Genomic DNA, 15,591 nt, shown 5'->3' with positions numbered 1-15,591 from the left:
AATGTCTTCCTTATTATCAAGTCTGAATCTACCCTCTTTTACTTTAAAACCATTATCCTTTGTCCCATTGCAACAGGTTTTTCTAACAAGTCATCCTTTTAAGCCTCCTTTAGGTACCGACTGGCCACAATAAGGTCTCCCTGGAGTCCTCTCTTCTCCAGGCTGAATAAACCCAACTCTCTGCCTGTCCTCGCAGGAGTAGTGCATCATTTTTGGGTCTCTCCTTTGGACTTGCTCCAACAGGTCCATGTCTTTCTTGTGCCAAGAATCCCAGAGGTGGATGCAGCACTGCAGGCCTGGTCCCAGGAGAGCAGAGCAGAGGGACAGGATCCCCTCCCTCACCCTGCTGGCCACGCTGCTTTGGATGCAGCCCAGGATGCAGTTGGTTTTCTGGGCTGTGAGTGCTCATTGCCAGGCATGTCCAGATTTTCTTCCACCAGCACCTCCAAGTCCTTCTTGGCAGGGCTGTTCTGGATCTGCTCATCCCCCACCTGTGCTGACACTGGGGCTGACCCACCCCAGGTGCAGCACCTTGCAGTTGGTCTTATTAAACCTCATGAGATTCCCATGGGCTCACTTCTGGAGCTTCTCCAAGTTCCTTTCGATGGCTTCCTGTTCTTCAGGTGCACCAACCAAACCACTCAGCTTGGTGTCATCTGCAAACATGCTGAGAGTACACACAGTCCCACTGGTGGTATCACTGATGAAGATTATAAACACTATTTTTTCCAGTATGGGCCCCTGAGGGACACCAGTTGTCACCAGTCTTTGTCTGGATACTGATTATAAACAGATATAAATCATGAACAGATGCTTCTTGTGGTATGCAGTTGGCTTCTAGTCATAAATTCAGCCATCTTCTTTTAATCGAATTATAAAATATTCATATTTGTTCACATTATTATTTTTATTTAAAATTAAGCTAATTTCTGCCTACCTAAAACTCTCTATAGCATTGGAATCTATTACATTTCCATATGTATTTGTGAACTGTTAAAATATCAAATGTAACTCAAATCTAGGCAGCAATTAGACTTCAGAGTACTTCCCCTTAGTTTATTATCAGTAGTCAGTGATCACAAAAGCAAATATGTAGGGGTTTAACATTTGTCATAACATTTGCAGTTGTTCTCATAACTGAAAAATAAGGTTTGTCTTTCATTTCCTAGAGTTGTGCCTGACTCACACAATTTTGACTGATACTTCAGCAATTCAAAGCTGTATAAACAAAAAAGACAGATCAATCTAAATGAGGGTGCTGAATAAGCAGAGGCAGGTGTGTATTTGTAGCTGGGTATTGTTTCATCTCGCTCTAAAAATAAGTGTGAAAAGGAATGTGTCTCTGCTCTGGGCTCAGAATGTGAGTCACACCACAGCTGGAAGCATTCATCCTAAAAGCTTCTGGCTCTGGCACCCCTCTTGTTTTCTGTCTGGTTGTTCATTTTTACTATAATTTCCTAATTCCTCATCACTATTTTAACTTTTCATAATACCTTTTAATTCCCTGTGTGAGGTCAGTGGAGCTTCAGGAGCAAAGGGTGCTCTCAGCAATAGTCCCCTTTCTCCACAGCCTGATGGCTCAGGCTGGCCTGGCCCAGGAGCTAAAGGAGCATCTCCTCCTCCTCCACAGACCTGGCCCAAAGCCTTTCCTCTCCCTTCTCTGTCCAGAAGGATGGCAAGAAGAGATGTCCACTCTATGCTGCATTTTGGATCTTTCCTCACAAAAGGAAAGGGAGAGGGACTGGGGAGGCCAGGCAGAGGAAAATGCATGCAGGTCAGTCCCTGCAATGGAGCACAAAGTAGAGCACGACATGGGGGACACATTTATAACTGTGCCCAGTACCTGGGATCACTGGGTGTTGAGCACATCAGTATAGGCACTGTCAGTATATCTAAGTCTTGTTATCATTTCAGCATGAGGCTTTTTCTGCTTCTTTGCTAGCACCCAAGAGCTCTGGCTTTTTTTCTTCCTCAAAGGCTTACCTTTTCTCAGGAAGCAAGTTAGGATATTGCTTCACCATCAAACACTTCATCGATAAAATAAAAGTCTTACTACATCCTGACATAGGTGAACTAAAGTTAAAGGGAAAAATAAGCTGTTTCCTCCTCCTTATTTCCTCATTTTTCTGCTTCTTGTGACTTTCTGACTTCCTGATCTGGTTTCTGTCATCAGAGCAAGGCTACCCATTAATTTGTCTGATTCTTCCTTGTAGAATCAGGGTGCTGACCAGGGTTCATGCAGCTCAGGGGTGGCAAGGGACACTTGGTAATTGTCACTGTGCCATGGCTTCCAAGCTGCTTTGGCAGCCAAGTCAAATAGGTTAGGCCAGAGCATCTCCAGTGTTCAGCTGCACTCAGAAGCAGCTGGAAGCACTGAAGCAATCAGGAGCAGCAGCCAGATGGATTCAGCAGAGGGGCTTTTTCTGCACTGCCTGCCTGCACCAAGCCTTTGATTCAGGGCCAGCACAAAGAACTTCACTTAGGCTTAAACTGACCTCTTGACTGTGCAGGGGTGGCAGGTAAGTATCCTGACATTTTTCTGAGTGCAAGGAGGAACCTGAGTAATAGAGCAGCTGCACTTAGTCAAATGGAGGGAAAATGTCTTTACTACTGCCCCTTGGTGGATCACAGAATCACCTAGATTGGAAGAGATCTGTAAGATATTAAGGCATAAAATACAAGAAGAGGGAAGGCATGCAGAGTTACATTCTGCACTCTACCAATCTGATTGTATGGAACTCTTGATACAGAATTTGTACCTTTACATTTAATAGGCTTTCATGGTATTTTTTCTTCTGTGACTTTGTATAATTGCTTTTTGACTGCATGTATGATACTGGCAGCATCTGACAGTGAATGCCACTCTTCTCTTATGCTGTGTGAAAAAACCCCACTTCTTTTGCTTGTTTTAAACCTGCTAATTTTATTGGGCATCCTCTTGTTCTCAAGTAGTGGGAAGCTAAGCATCCATTCATTGATTTTCTAGGCACTTTCCCAGGATTGTCCTGTTTTTATACATATCTGCCATATCCCCCTTCAGTTGTCCCATTTCCAAGCTGAAAACTCAAAATCAATTTAAGCAGTTCCAAGCTTTAATTGCCCTTCTTTAGTTTCCCCATGTAATTTTTGAGAGGCAAGTACCAGAACAGCAGGCAGTATATGAGAGAGGATACTATGTGATTTTGTATAGTGCTATAAAGGTGTTGTCTGTTTTGTGCTCCTTTCATTTTTTAAAAAAACTCCCAACTGCTGGTATTTATGACTGCCAATAAGCATGAGATATATGTTTCCTTCTACAACACTTTCTTTTTTACTTTTTTTTCTTTTTTTCTTTTTGTTTTTCTTTTTAATAATTCCTTTTTAAAAATTAACTACAGTTGAAATTGCTTACTCGGTGTTCTTTTTTTTACCTACAGGAAAATGAATTTCAGTACCTTATGATTAGTGTTTCAACAATAACCTATTGAACCCTTCCCCTTGCTCAGGGAAGATGAAATAGAGATCAGATATTTTCAAAATTTAATGGCAACAAAAGTTATGGTTTTTAAACATTTAGTCTCTATATTATGCTTAGATATGACATTTGCCAAGGTTTTGTGAGAGTCTTCCATCATCTCTGATCTCCCAAGTCTTAAGTAAGGAATTTCAAGACACTGAGAATCTCTTCTTCATAAAAGATACAGTTTAGCTTTATTCTATTTTTTCTGTAACGGAGCATTGCTCCTTTGTTTAAATGGCTGAATCTGTCACTCTATATATTTTTTCCACTGGAGTTTTAACTATTTTTTTAATGACACATTGGTTGTATCAGTATGTGTATAGTTTCTTATTTTTATTTGCAGTGTTTCTGCATATTTTTGAATTAAAGATATAGATCAATAAGTAGCTAGCAATAAATAATTTTAAACCCACTTTTAAATCAACGGTTACTGGATCATAAAGCACATAAAGTTTTATGTTGTAGGACAGAAGCTGGAAATTATACAGTATTTTCAGTTTGAAATCAAATGAGTTAAATGCTCTTTGGCCCCTGATCTTATATGTGCAATTTTTCTTATATTTTTATATATGTGATATTCATAGATTTTTTTGTGTGTATGAATTTTATCTCTGTCTCTCACTAATGCATACAGTCACTCAAAGTGAAAAAGTGTCTAATATTTTAAAATATCATGAGAGCATCCTTAAGTTAAAACAGCTCATCTACTATTCAGGATATTAGCAGTACTGCTAATTATTACTGCACTCAATTTTGTATGACAATGACAAAACTAAGAACAAAGGAAAAAAAGCCAAGGTACTGTGCTTTAGTTTCACAGTTTGTGTCACACTAGTACAATATTCCTGGGATTTATCTTCTGATATTTATGGAATCAGTGGAAATCAGTGCTATTTGACAAGTTTTGTCAAGCTTAAGGCCTCTGAGACACTGATTGAAACTGTTAAAATAGCTTAGGCCAGCAAGCTTTTTTAATTGAGGGATTCTTTTTTCAAAGTATGGGATGTTACAGGTACACAATCTCACCAATAAAGGTAACATGACCTTAGAGCAATACAAAAGTAAACTTCCAACTGAGCACTGTTGGTTTCCAGATACTCTCAAAACAGCCTGGGCTGTCAGAGCATGGAAATTTGACTGCAAACAGATCTGGTCTTGACATTTTCTGGAGGCACAGTTCTGTGAGTGGATCAATGTAGATTTCCTTTTTGCCCCTTAGACCCCAGATGCTGCTCCCCTGCTTTAACTCTGGCAGTCAGAGAGCTCCCACTGTCACCCCTACAGAGCCACATCTCATTGCCCTGCTGGGTTAAATCTGCTGCCATCTCACAAAATCCTAGGAAAATCTGCAGTGAGTCAAAGTTTTGTTCAAACTTGCCTAACTCCAGAGTGACTATGAGTGTCATTTAACACAGTACATTTTTACTGTGTGTTACAATTACAGAAACATCTGTTATTAATATTGTTTTGCTAAACTGCTGTGAAAAATTCATTGACTATTCAGTAGTTTGAAGGCTGTTCAGTTACTTACCTGTATTGAGATGGTCATGTGGCTGAACATAGTAAGTCTTTGGAAACACACAGAAATACAAGTGCTAATAATAATTTTTACTTTGCTTGCAAAATATATTTTATGATGGTTTACTGTGCATGTATAATATATGCATTTACTTTTGTCATGTCTATGTGTGGTTTCAATAATATTGTCATAATATTGTCATACTATTTATGTTTCATTCTAGAAAGTACATGCTTTTAAAAATATTATTAATTATGTTACTGTTCTATTTGAACCATATTTTTAATGAAAAATTTGTGGCACCAGCAAGACACTAATTTTGAGATCAGATGTGCTAAAAATGCAAGCATTCAGATATTGATAGATAAGATGGGACTGTGGTCCATCTAATCTAATAATCCTTCTGACAGAAAGTAGATGACTCAGAGGAAGTTGCCAGAAATTTCAAGAGACACAAATAGAGGGTAATCTGTCAGCCACCTTAAGTCTTCTCAGAATTCCTTAGTAGTTGGAGATAATGTTAAGCCTTAAAGCATAAGGTTTCAACCTTATTTTCAAAGGTTTCTTTGATAATATATTAGCTTTAAGTATTACAAATTTTGAAATTATGAATAGGAAAGATTTGACAAATATGAAAAACAAGATAGTGAAAGTGTTACTAAAAACTGCAAATCTCTGAATCATTGGATTATTATTTACTTTCTAAGCAGGTGAGATAATTTGAGGGAGTGAAAATGACATAACATAATAAATAATCAATATTCTCATCATAATTTTGATCCTTAAGAAACTCTTGTTTTGTGGCATAAATGTTGCAAAACTAATTTGTCCTAACTAACGATTTGAAATAAGAGAATGGCTCTGGTTGGCAGGTATTTGGATGAGAGGAATGTAAACTTAACCTGTTATAGTTTCAGAAATTGTTAATAAGATACTTCTTTGTGAGCATGATTGGATCACTTGTGCTACCACAAAGAAAATTAATTACCATTTCAGGAAGGGTAAACATTCAATTTTGCAGAAAACATTTTGAACTATTCTTTATTTAAGCTGATGAGCCAGATCCGACCTCACACATCCCTTAATGTAAGACAAAAGAAGCAGCAGCAGCCTGTGTATTTCTGCAGTCTCATGTGTTACTCCTTTTCTTCTCTTTGCAGACAACTATTACGGCACTCCGAAGCCTCCAGCAGAACCGGCTCCGCTGCTGTTAAATGTGACGGACCAGATCCTCCCAGGTGCCACTCCAGGGGCTGAAGGCAAACGCAAAAGGAATAAATCTGTGAGCAATATGGAGAAGACAGGCGTTGAACCACCAGAGGAAGAAGAGGAAGAAAGACCTGTGGTCAATGGCAATGACGTGACAGTAACACCAGGTCTGTTCTTCCTTCTTACTTTGCAGTGAGTTTCTGTTATTCAGAGTCCTCAGTTACCTCCTTCTGCAGGGAGAATATGCATGTTCAGGTAAGGATGTTCTTGCAAGAGGGAAAGGCAGGAATCCTGAATATTAGGATTTCTCTGAAGCTTAAAATAGTTACTTAACCTCTATTTTGGGGAGTCATCTCACTTACCTCAGCTACTGTAAAGATTTCTGTCTCTGAACTAGTCTCTTTGAACCCTCCTCATAGACCAAAGAGAAAAATACCTTCTTTCTGAACATGGATTGTGACCTGGTTTAGATTTCTATGTTAGGAAATCATTCACAAGTGCCTGTTCCTCTCTATTAACTATAGAGGGAGTCTAGAGAACTGCAATTTGTTCAGATAAATAGTGTCTGTGTTTTGGGTCTTCTTGTTCTCAAATGGTGAGACTCACAAGATTGTTCAGCACTTTATGAAATGAGATTTTGTAAATTATCCTGAAGACTTAGCAATATAATGGAAGACTAAAGTCACCATATTAACAAAGGCGTGGCAGTGCCATTAAAACTTACCCAGCAATACCATCTGGAGGACACTTTTCAGGAATGTTTCAGAGCCTGCATAAAGCTGATAAGGGTTTCAGATGTCAAAGACATCTGAAAGACAATTGTTGATTTACTTGGATCACAGTGCTTCAGGAAAAAAAAAGGGGTTCTGGGTACTGACTGGTAACTTGAGTGAAAGCACTCCAGCCTATTCTGAAGCAGGCAATCGATTTCCCCCTCCACCTCTCAGTAAGACAATATTTTACAGAACTTAATAATTCTTATCCTGAAATAGAATTTAGGAAATTATTTTGTTGTCATTCATGTAGAAAATTGAAGAATTCAGATTTTTATATCCCTGAGAAATATTACTGTGAATCCTTTCTGGCAAACTTAGAGACTCAGATTATTGAAGTAGAAGTCTAGTGACAATCACACAGATGAGAAGATAAAATGAAATATTGCAAGTTCTCTAAATGTATAGGTTACTGTGGAACAAAAAAATCTATTGCCTGATCTTCTACACTCTGTAGAAGGATTTTCATATTGCAAACTTTATTTTATTATTTTTTCATATTGCAAAAAATATACCCTTTTAATTCCTGCTTCATTACAACGTATACTGAATTTTATATCTTCCCATCCAGGATGATTTTACCACACACTTTTCCTTAGCCATTGCCTAGCATTACATATATGGGTAAATTCCTCTGCAGAATCCATCTCCATCTACCAGGGATGTCCAGGAGCAGTGGGGTGAGAGTGGGTCTGGTTCTTCCCCTTGGCTCTCCAAAGGGCTGCAGTATTGCTCCCTTGCCACTGCCACCACATGCTGCACAAGCCTTGCTCATCCCTGCCACACAAGATTGCGTCTGTTGGCGTTTCTCTGACACTTAGTGCCCTTCCTACACAGCTAAGCAGGAAAGGATGGAGCTCCTAACATCAGCACTGCTGCTGTTGCCAGGATACTTCCACAGTGAAAGAGGCAAAGGCAGGATTTGGTCTCTGATGTGTATTGTAGGAATCGTTAGAAAGATCATTCTTTGTAGTTATTCGAAATGTGCCACATAGGAGACCATTGCTGAGGAGCAATTTCCAGGACAATATGTTTCAGCTCCAAGTGGATCAAGAGGCAATATTTACTTGCATTTTTCCTTGAATTCTACACCTATAATATGCTTCTCCCAGGCAAATTCTGTGTGAACAATGACTAGGCAGCCCACAAGAAGCAGGCGCTGGCATGTGCTGTGTAACAGAATGAAATACACGAGCATGGGCGTGAGACAGCCCACCCCCTCTTCCCCCTCCTCTCCCTGCCAGAGTAAATCCTATTGGTGTGGCCAGCAGAACAAGCAGTGCCTGTGTTGGCTCTCATGGTTTTATAAGCAGTGTTTTGTTGTTCAGTTACACTGATTGAGGACTTTGGGGATTGTAGCAAAGCAGCTCTGTACATACATGCTGTGTTGCCTTTGTTGGACAGTGTGGCTCCCACAGACCCCGTTACCGCAGTCATTTTCTCTGTGAGCTGAGAGAGGCTTAGTCACCTCTAAAATGTCTGTGCATTTGCAGTTTGTGTCTTTAAACAATCAGGAAAACCAGAATATTTTAATTAATTTATTTCTTTTTAAACTCCTGGCGGAGAGAGCATTTTAGTTTTTATAAAGAATCAGCAAAGGTAGGACATTTGTTATTGCCAATTCTTTTAGAAAGAGAGTTCTATTTTAAATACTTCACTTCCAGGAGGAGGCTTTTATTAATTATAAGGCTCCTGGGACATCTGAAACATTGATTCATTTTTTATAGATGCTCAGCAATTTAATGGCTTATTAACTGCATATCCAAGCCTGTCAACTCAAGTACCTCTCTAACACATAGGACCATGAGGTTGAAATAGTAACAGATCTAAGACGATTCTGAAGAAAAGAAACCCATCCTTATCAAACCAATTAAATGGTATCTGTGCTTACATGGATTTTTGTGCTTTCGGTCTGAATTTTCAGGCAGCTTTTCAGTGTCTGTTGGCATAATCTGTGCAAGTGTTGAGCTTTAGCAATTTTTCATTAATACCTTCCATATACCTTGCTTCATGTCCATCAGATTTCCCTGAGACAGTTGTATATGGGCAAAATGACCATAATTGTCTGCCCAATATGTTTATTCTTTCGGATTTGTGTCATCTGTCCTCAGCCCAGAAACCACCAGGAATCCTCCTCAGTGCTTTGGCTTTTGGCCCTTTTAGGACAGAGTACTCTTCATCCTGGATCAAGTTCTCTCAGGACAAAATAGTATAATTTGGGAGATGAGATTTATCTCATCCAGCTTTAGTAAATTATATGCCGAAATGTCTTACTTTTTTTGTTTGAGCTATTTGTCTCTGCTCTGTTGATATAAAATAAGAAGAAAAGAGAAATTTCAAAGCATAAGAGGTCATAGCTCTTTTAGATACACATTTTAGGGGATCACCTCTACAATTTAGAATTATTGATTCAGCCTACAGATAAAGAAGAGCTTAAATAGCTACATTTAAATGAAGAACCTTACTATTTGCCAAGAAACATATGGGAGACATAATCTATAGATTAACTGTTAGGATGGGCAAGTCTAGACTTAGTATTGGGTTTCTTACGCTTAGTGCAATTGAACACATTACTGGGTGAGAGATATTGCACCTGAGAAGACTTCCCTGACAGACACTGTGTTGAAATTAATGATTTCTGCAAAACTAATGCGTTGACCAAAGAGGTAAAAATAGTCTTGATCAAACAGTAACCAGAAACTTGTCAGACATTCAGCAGTTTTTACTGCTATCATTGTTAATGTCTGCAACGGATTGAGTGGGTCTCCTTTACAACCAGCGTCAGTATTGTTGACAGTATGTTGGTCATGTCACATTTGCTTTCCACTGCTGTCTGATGAAGTTTATCATCCAAACTCCAGAAGAATCACTTTCACATTGAAAGCATGCTTATGTATGTGCATTATTCTGACAGTACTTGAGCAATGATAAGTTGCACCCAGAGAATGAAGTTCTGTCAGGCTCAAATTAATTGAGCCATAAGATATGACATAAAGTTTCAAAATTATCATTCCAGGCCTTGGGAATGAACAAAGACCAGAGTCCCAATGCAATCAATCACCATGCAAGTTGCACTAGACCCAGGCAACATGTTGAGTTTATTGTTTTATTATTACACACAAAGACAGCCAGAGGCATGAAAACAGCATACAAAGCTTCCAAAACCACACACATTTAGAATACACTCAAAATTTAAAAACACACAAAAGTTGGTATCCATTGATTTTTCCAGGTTCTTTAAACTCAATTTATCACAACTAAGTCACATCCTGTGACCCAGAGAATAGCCTGTGCTCTCCATGACTCCTGCTTTCGTTGCCCAGGTCAGCTCCTGGCTCTCACTGTATCAGGAGTCAGCAGGAGCAATGCCTCCATATAAAAGCACCAAGACCTGAATATGGCTCCAGCTCTATGGGAAAGGGAGAAACTCCAAGGGTGCAAAGTTATATCTTTACAAGAAGACACATTCACATATATTGGCAAACGTGTTAAACTACTCTTGTATCCAGCAGTTATTTTAAAAGGATGGACTCTTGCCTGTACAGAATTTAAGAAATTTGCAATTTGATACAATAAGGGTATAAAGATGCGAAATATTTTTTATTCAGAACTGCAAAAATCACCCATAAGTTGCTATTTTTTTTTCTTTTCTGATATTACTTGGTTCATATTAGTTGGTTCTTTTGGATGAAGACACTAAGTTTTTTAACTTTTCTGCATGAATAATCTGCTGCATTAAAATAAAGGAATAAAGTGACAAGGTCTTCTTGCATGTTTAGATGGCAAGTTTCAAGAATCAGACTGTAAATAATAGAAACAATTTTCAATTCATTTTTTTTTTGTCATCATTATGGATGGGATTTGTTAATATAGTTATTGCAAATCACGGATCTGACCCCTTCAGACCTGTTGAAAATAAGATCTTGAGGAAGTACACATATTAAAGATATGGTAAAATCCGAGGGCACAGCAGTGTCACCGCATCTGTGCTCTTCAGATACATTGGCTGATCAATAGTCATTGTGTGTGATTCATCTCTGCCCCAAATGAATTCCTTCTGCTGTGCTCATATCTGCCATGTGACCTTTGTCGTATATTCAGTTTAATCTCCATGTCTTCCTTCCTGTGGTAGAGATGTGGTCAAGGCTGCAGCCAGCCTCAGGAATACAACTCACAGATCTGTTAATAATGCCTCAAGTAGCTGAGGACTTTTACTTTGCAGAGATAAGAACAAAACACCCCAAAAATTATTCAGCAAATTATTACATTGTCCTATTCTCAGGGGAAGTGGGGACTGTACATCATCTCTTCTTTGCAGGAAGCTTTTACATATTTGAAAATGCTACAGACAGATAGATTCATGTTTCCAAACAGCATAAAATGATTGTAATTCCACATAGTTCAAGCATGAGTTAAGATTTATCAACATGCAAGATGCAACATGCAAGATGTAGAGCTGTAGATCATTACCCTTTCCAAGGCTGAATCTGGGTTTTTCTCATGCTGTTCTGAAGGGTTGATGTGTCAGTGTCAGAAGTATTTGTTAAGATCATGAAAGCTGTATATACCATATATGCCCAAGAAGCAGCACCTTTTACTATGTCATGTAAAGAAAAAAAGATTAGTTTGACACAATTTCTTCCTGAAAAGTCTTGACAAATATTTATGACCTCTGAAGAGTTTACGTGTCAGTGGTTTGAGTCTTACTTCCAATCCTAGGAATTAAAAAAGAGAAAGATTTGCAGTTACAGTTTCATGGGTCTTCCTCCTCCTTTTATTTTTTTTTACAAAAAGACAAAATAGCCTAATAGAGCAAATCATTTCAGACAAAACGTAAGTACTCAGAAATTAAGAATATAAAACTATCTAAAAACTGAAATCATATATACTTTGCTGAAAGTTTGTCCTTTCCAAGTTTCCTTTCCCCATGAAGTCTGGAAGGTGTTGACATTACTTGCCACGAGTCTGCTTGTGTGGTACTCTCTGTACCCTGGGTTCCATTTCATCCAGCTCTGCCAGTTGAGAACAGCTGGGTCATCTAAGTTTCACCCGACCCGTTTTCTGCCCACTCTACCTTCTTTAGCCCTATTGCTGATATTAATTATGTTAGTCATTTAATCACAGGTGATTTTTTTTTTTGGTAGCAGTGGCTGAGGCAAAAAGAGCACTAATTGCCTTGGGGTTTTTATGTGTCATAAACTATTAGCTCTCCTTCCTTCCCACATAGTAGAAAGAATCTGCTTGTGGTATTGTCATTATTATTATTATTATTATTATTATTATTATTATTATTATTGCACTTACAGAAAGTTTTCTTGTTAGCCCTAATGTCCTGACCATATCCCACTTTCTAGACTGACTGTTCTGTTTTGCTGTTATTTTTCAGTGCTCATCCTTAATAATTTAATCTAGTTTTCACCTTTTGTATAATTCTGCCTCAAGTAGCAGCTCATTGCAAATTCATGACTTAATTAAAATTATCTTTGATTATACTTACTATTTTTCTTTTTCATTAGAAATTTTACTTGTATTCTTAGTATTCAATCTTTACTAGTTTTCCTAAACTTTTTCTCTCTTACCACTGCTTGCCATAACAGCACATTTATTGATTCTGTGGGTTAATTAAAATCTAGGCCTTTATAAACAGTTTTTGTTAATTTTTTGTTGCTCTTCTTTCTTGCTGTTGTAAGCATCACTAATTAGAACATTTCACCCAAGCTGTCTTCCACTTTCCTACATGTTTCACACAGGAATCTGCATAGTTCCTTGCTCTGGGTGCACTGTTAGATCATTTAATAAATTGTCATCTTCGTGAACTTTCCAGTACACTACAGTGTTGATATGTTGAAGCATTTGGTATTGGCTGTGGGAAGCTAAGCCTCCTACAGGTCATATCAACAATGAAATCACAACCACTTTCTATATGGTATATTGGTATGAGTTGATGCATGTCATCGGTTTATTTGATATATGGATACATAAAGCAATTAGTGCACATACATTTTTAAGGGAAAAGGATCTGTAGTCTGTAGTAAAACAGTCGGGTAGTTGTTTTATGTGTATACATGTGTGTTTATGAGTATAGTTTGAGAAGTTAAGACATGAGACAGTAGAGCTGCTGGATATGAAGCTGCCTTCTGCTCAGAGCTTACTGCTAGTCTGGAAGGACTCCTGGGACAGAATGAGCCAGAACTCTTTATTAAACTTGTTTCAGTTTGGTTTTATTCCTTTCTTTTCTTTTATTGTGTTCCAAATAAAATGCATCATCAGAAGAACCTTTGTGTAAACCAAACAGAATTGTTCTCTTTATTTCAAGGCTTGCAGTTCGCAGAGACTTGCACCCCGTAAATTCTTCTCCGTTAACTTGGATATCCAAAACCTGTAATTTTTCTTCTCTTGTAGAATCAAGTGAACATGAAGAGAAGAGTACAGCTGTCTCAGGTGAGGCATCTACCACCCAGCCTTGTCCTGCACCAGGATATGGTCAGCCTGAAGAAGCAAAGGAGGATATGGATGTAACAAAACAGACTAAACCTGAAGAGAATGATGACTTGGGCCCACTGCCTGATAACTGGGAAATGGCTTATACAGAAAAGGGGGAAGTCTACTTTATTGAGTAAGTCTTATTTCTTCTATTTTTAATAGCTGTACTGTATTTAACTGGGTGGGGAAATGGTTTGTATGGTGAAGTGGAGCATTGCACTCCTCCTCATTAAAACAGCGGGAATGTTCTGGCTGTCAGGGCTGCTGAGGGCTGGTGGCAATTCCTGTACTAGTCATTTAGATGGAAGCCTGCTGGGTTTTAAGATAGGTAACTGGTCTGCTTCCTTTAATAGTAGGAATTAAAGCTTTTGTTTCTTCTGTTAAAAGCAAAGTCTTTCTACTCTTCTGGTGCTTTCTGCTGGGAAGGTAACACAATCACTGGTTTTGTCCTTCCTTATGTGGACAGAGGTGGAGAGGGTGAAGCTTTTTTCCAGTTAAAGGAAAGGAAAATGAAGGGACTAAAAGCTACCTAATGAACAGTAGAGGGAGACCATGCTGTATATAGAAATAGTAAAATAAATGACTATAAGGAGAATTAGTTATGTGTAGAAACTTTTCCCTGTTGGTAGACTATACATACCTGTTACTAGTTAGTAAACTCATTGAAGTAATGGGTATGAAAGTTCTTTATGCTCTATGTGCTCTCATTAGAGAGCTTTCTGTGGAGGGCCACGAGAATGGTGAGGGTCTGGAGGGGAAGCCTTATGAGTTGCAGCTCATGAGGTCACTTGGTTTGTTCAGCCTGGGGAAAAGGACACTGGAGGGAGAACCCATTGCAGTCTGCAGCTTCCTCAGAAGGGGAAGAGGAGGGGTAGGCACTGATTTCATTCTTGTGACCAGGGCCAGCACTCAAGGAAATGGCCTAAAGCTGAGTCAGGGACGTTTAGACTGGATATCAGGAAAAGATTTTTCACCACAGAGGGTGGTTGGCCACTGGAACAGGCTCCCCAGGAAAGTGCTCACAGCCCCAGGCCTGACAGAATTAAGAGGGTTTGGACAATGCTGTTGGGCACATGGTGTGATTGGAGTGTCCTGCACAGGGGTAGGAGTTGGACTTGATGGTCTTGATAGATCCCTTCCAACTCAGCAGATTCTATGATTATTGTAAATTACCAGGATAAAAATACAGCAAGTTTCTGAGTTGGTATAACATTTTGTTCCTCAAAAGAAAAAAGAAAATGGAAAAACTAACATTTTCATCAGTAAAAATCTACTGCAGAGGTAGAAGGAGCATATATGTTTGCTTTAAGGAACTGCCTCAGTTTGGAGCATTATCTGTTATTCTGATTATTAGTAGGTGAAAATAACATTTGGTGGTGTCAATTATGCTTTGAATCCTGTATTTAATTTAAAATGTTGTGACTATCACATGAAGTGTAAACAAATGTTAAGAATAAAGTTTGTGCATGTGACTTTTTAATGAATACTGGCGTGACCAACTATAGCTTCTGGCATGTACAAGGCTGAAAATAGCAGTAACTATTAAAACATAAGTGTGTTTGCTGAAAAGGGCAAAAATGTGCTTATTCTAGAAGAAGAATAATTATAATTTGTCCAAGAAAGCAGAGAAGAGCTAGGATGACCTCAGGTCTAGTTGAAACTCTTGCTTCCTTCTTACCTTACTCCAAAATTTAATTTTTCCACATGTATTGAATGCCCTGATAGAAAGCAGACTGAATTATATGGCACTTTTATTTTACTTGTAACAAAAACCTGTGGTACATTTGGGGGACAGGGGAAGGGGCGATGGGTAGATCACTAACACACCAAATTTAATAGAAAATAAATATATATTTTGTAACAAATGCAGTGAATGCAAATAGCCCTGATGCTCTACAGAGCAGCCATTGCACTTCTCAAATTCCTTTAATGTTACATCTTTCTTCCTTTCCTTGAAATGCTCTGGTTTACACTGCAGTTCTGACAATGCTCATCATTCACTTCCACTAAATGAGTGTTATGTAAAGCAAAGAAATCAATCAGAGGTGCAGACTGGATAGAAGGTCTGTTGCAAGGGCTTCTTGCTTTTGGGATTATAAACTTGAACA

At 38.5% G+C, this 15,591-nt stretch overlaps 1 protein-coding gene across 2 annotated transcripts in view; it reads left to right on the top strand.

Moving 5' to 3' along the window:
* Window positions 1-15,591, top strand: part of MAGI2 (membrane associated guanylate kinase, WW and PDZ domain containing 2) — a 703,939-nt gene that overhangs the window by 450,728 nt on the left and 237,620 nt on the right. For both annotated transcript variants that reach the window (XM_014308028.2, XM_005423532.3), the window contains exons 4-5: window positions 6,179-6,394; window positions 13,403-13,616. In XM_014308028.2, the coding sequence (XP_014163503.1) occupies window positions 6,179-6,394; window positions 13,403-13,616 (430 nt within the window). The remainder of the gene's footprint in view (window positions 1-6,178; window positions 6,395-13,402; window positions 13,617-15,591) is intronic.

Source organism: Geospiza fortis, unplaced genomic scaffold (genome assembly GCF_000277835.1).
Source record: "Geospiza fortis unplaced genomic scaffold, GeoFor_1.0 scaffold424, whole genome shotgun sequence".
NCBI classification, from domain to species: domain Eukaryota; kingdom Metazoa; phylum Chordata; class Aves; order Passeriformes; family Thraupidae; genus Geospiza; species Geospiza fortis.
This window is presented reverse-complemented; position numbering and strand designations above follow the sequence as displayed.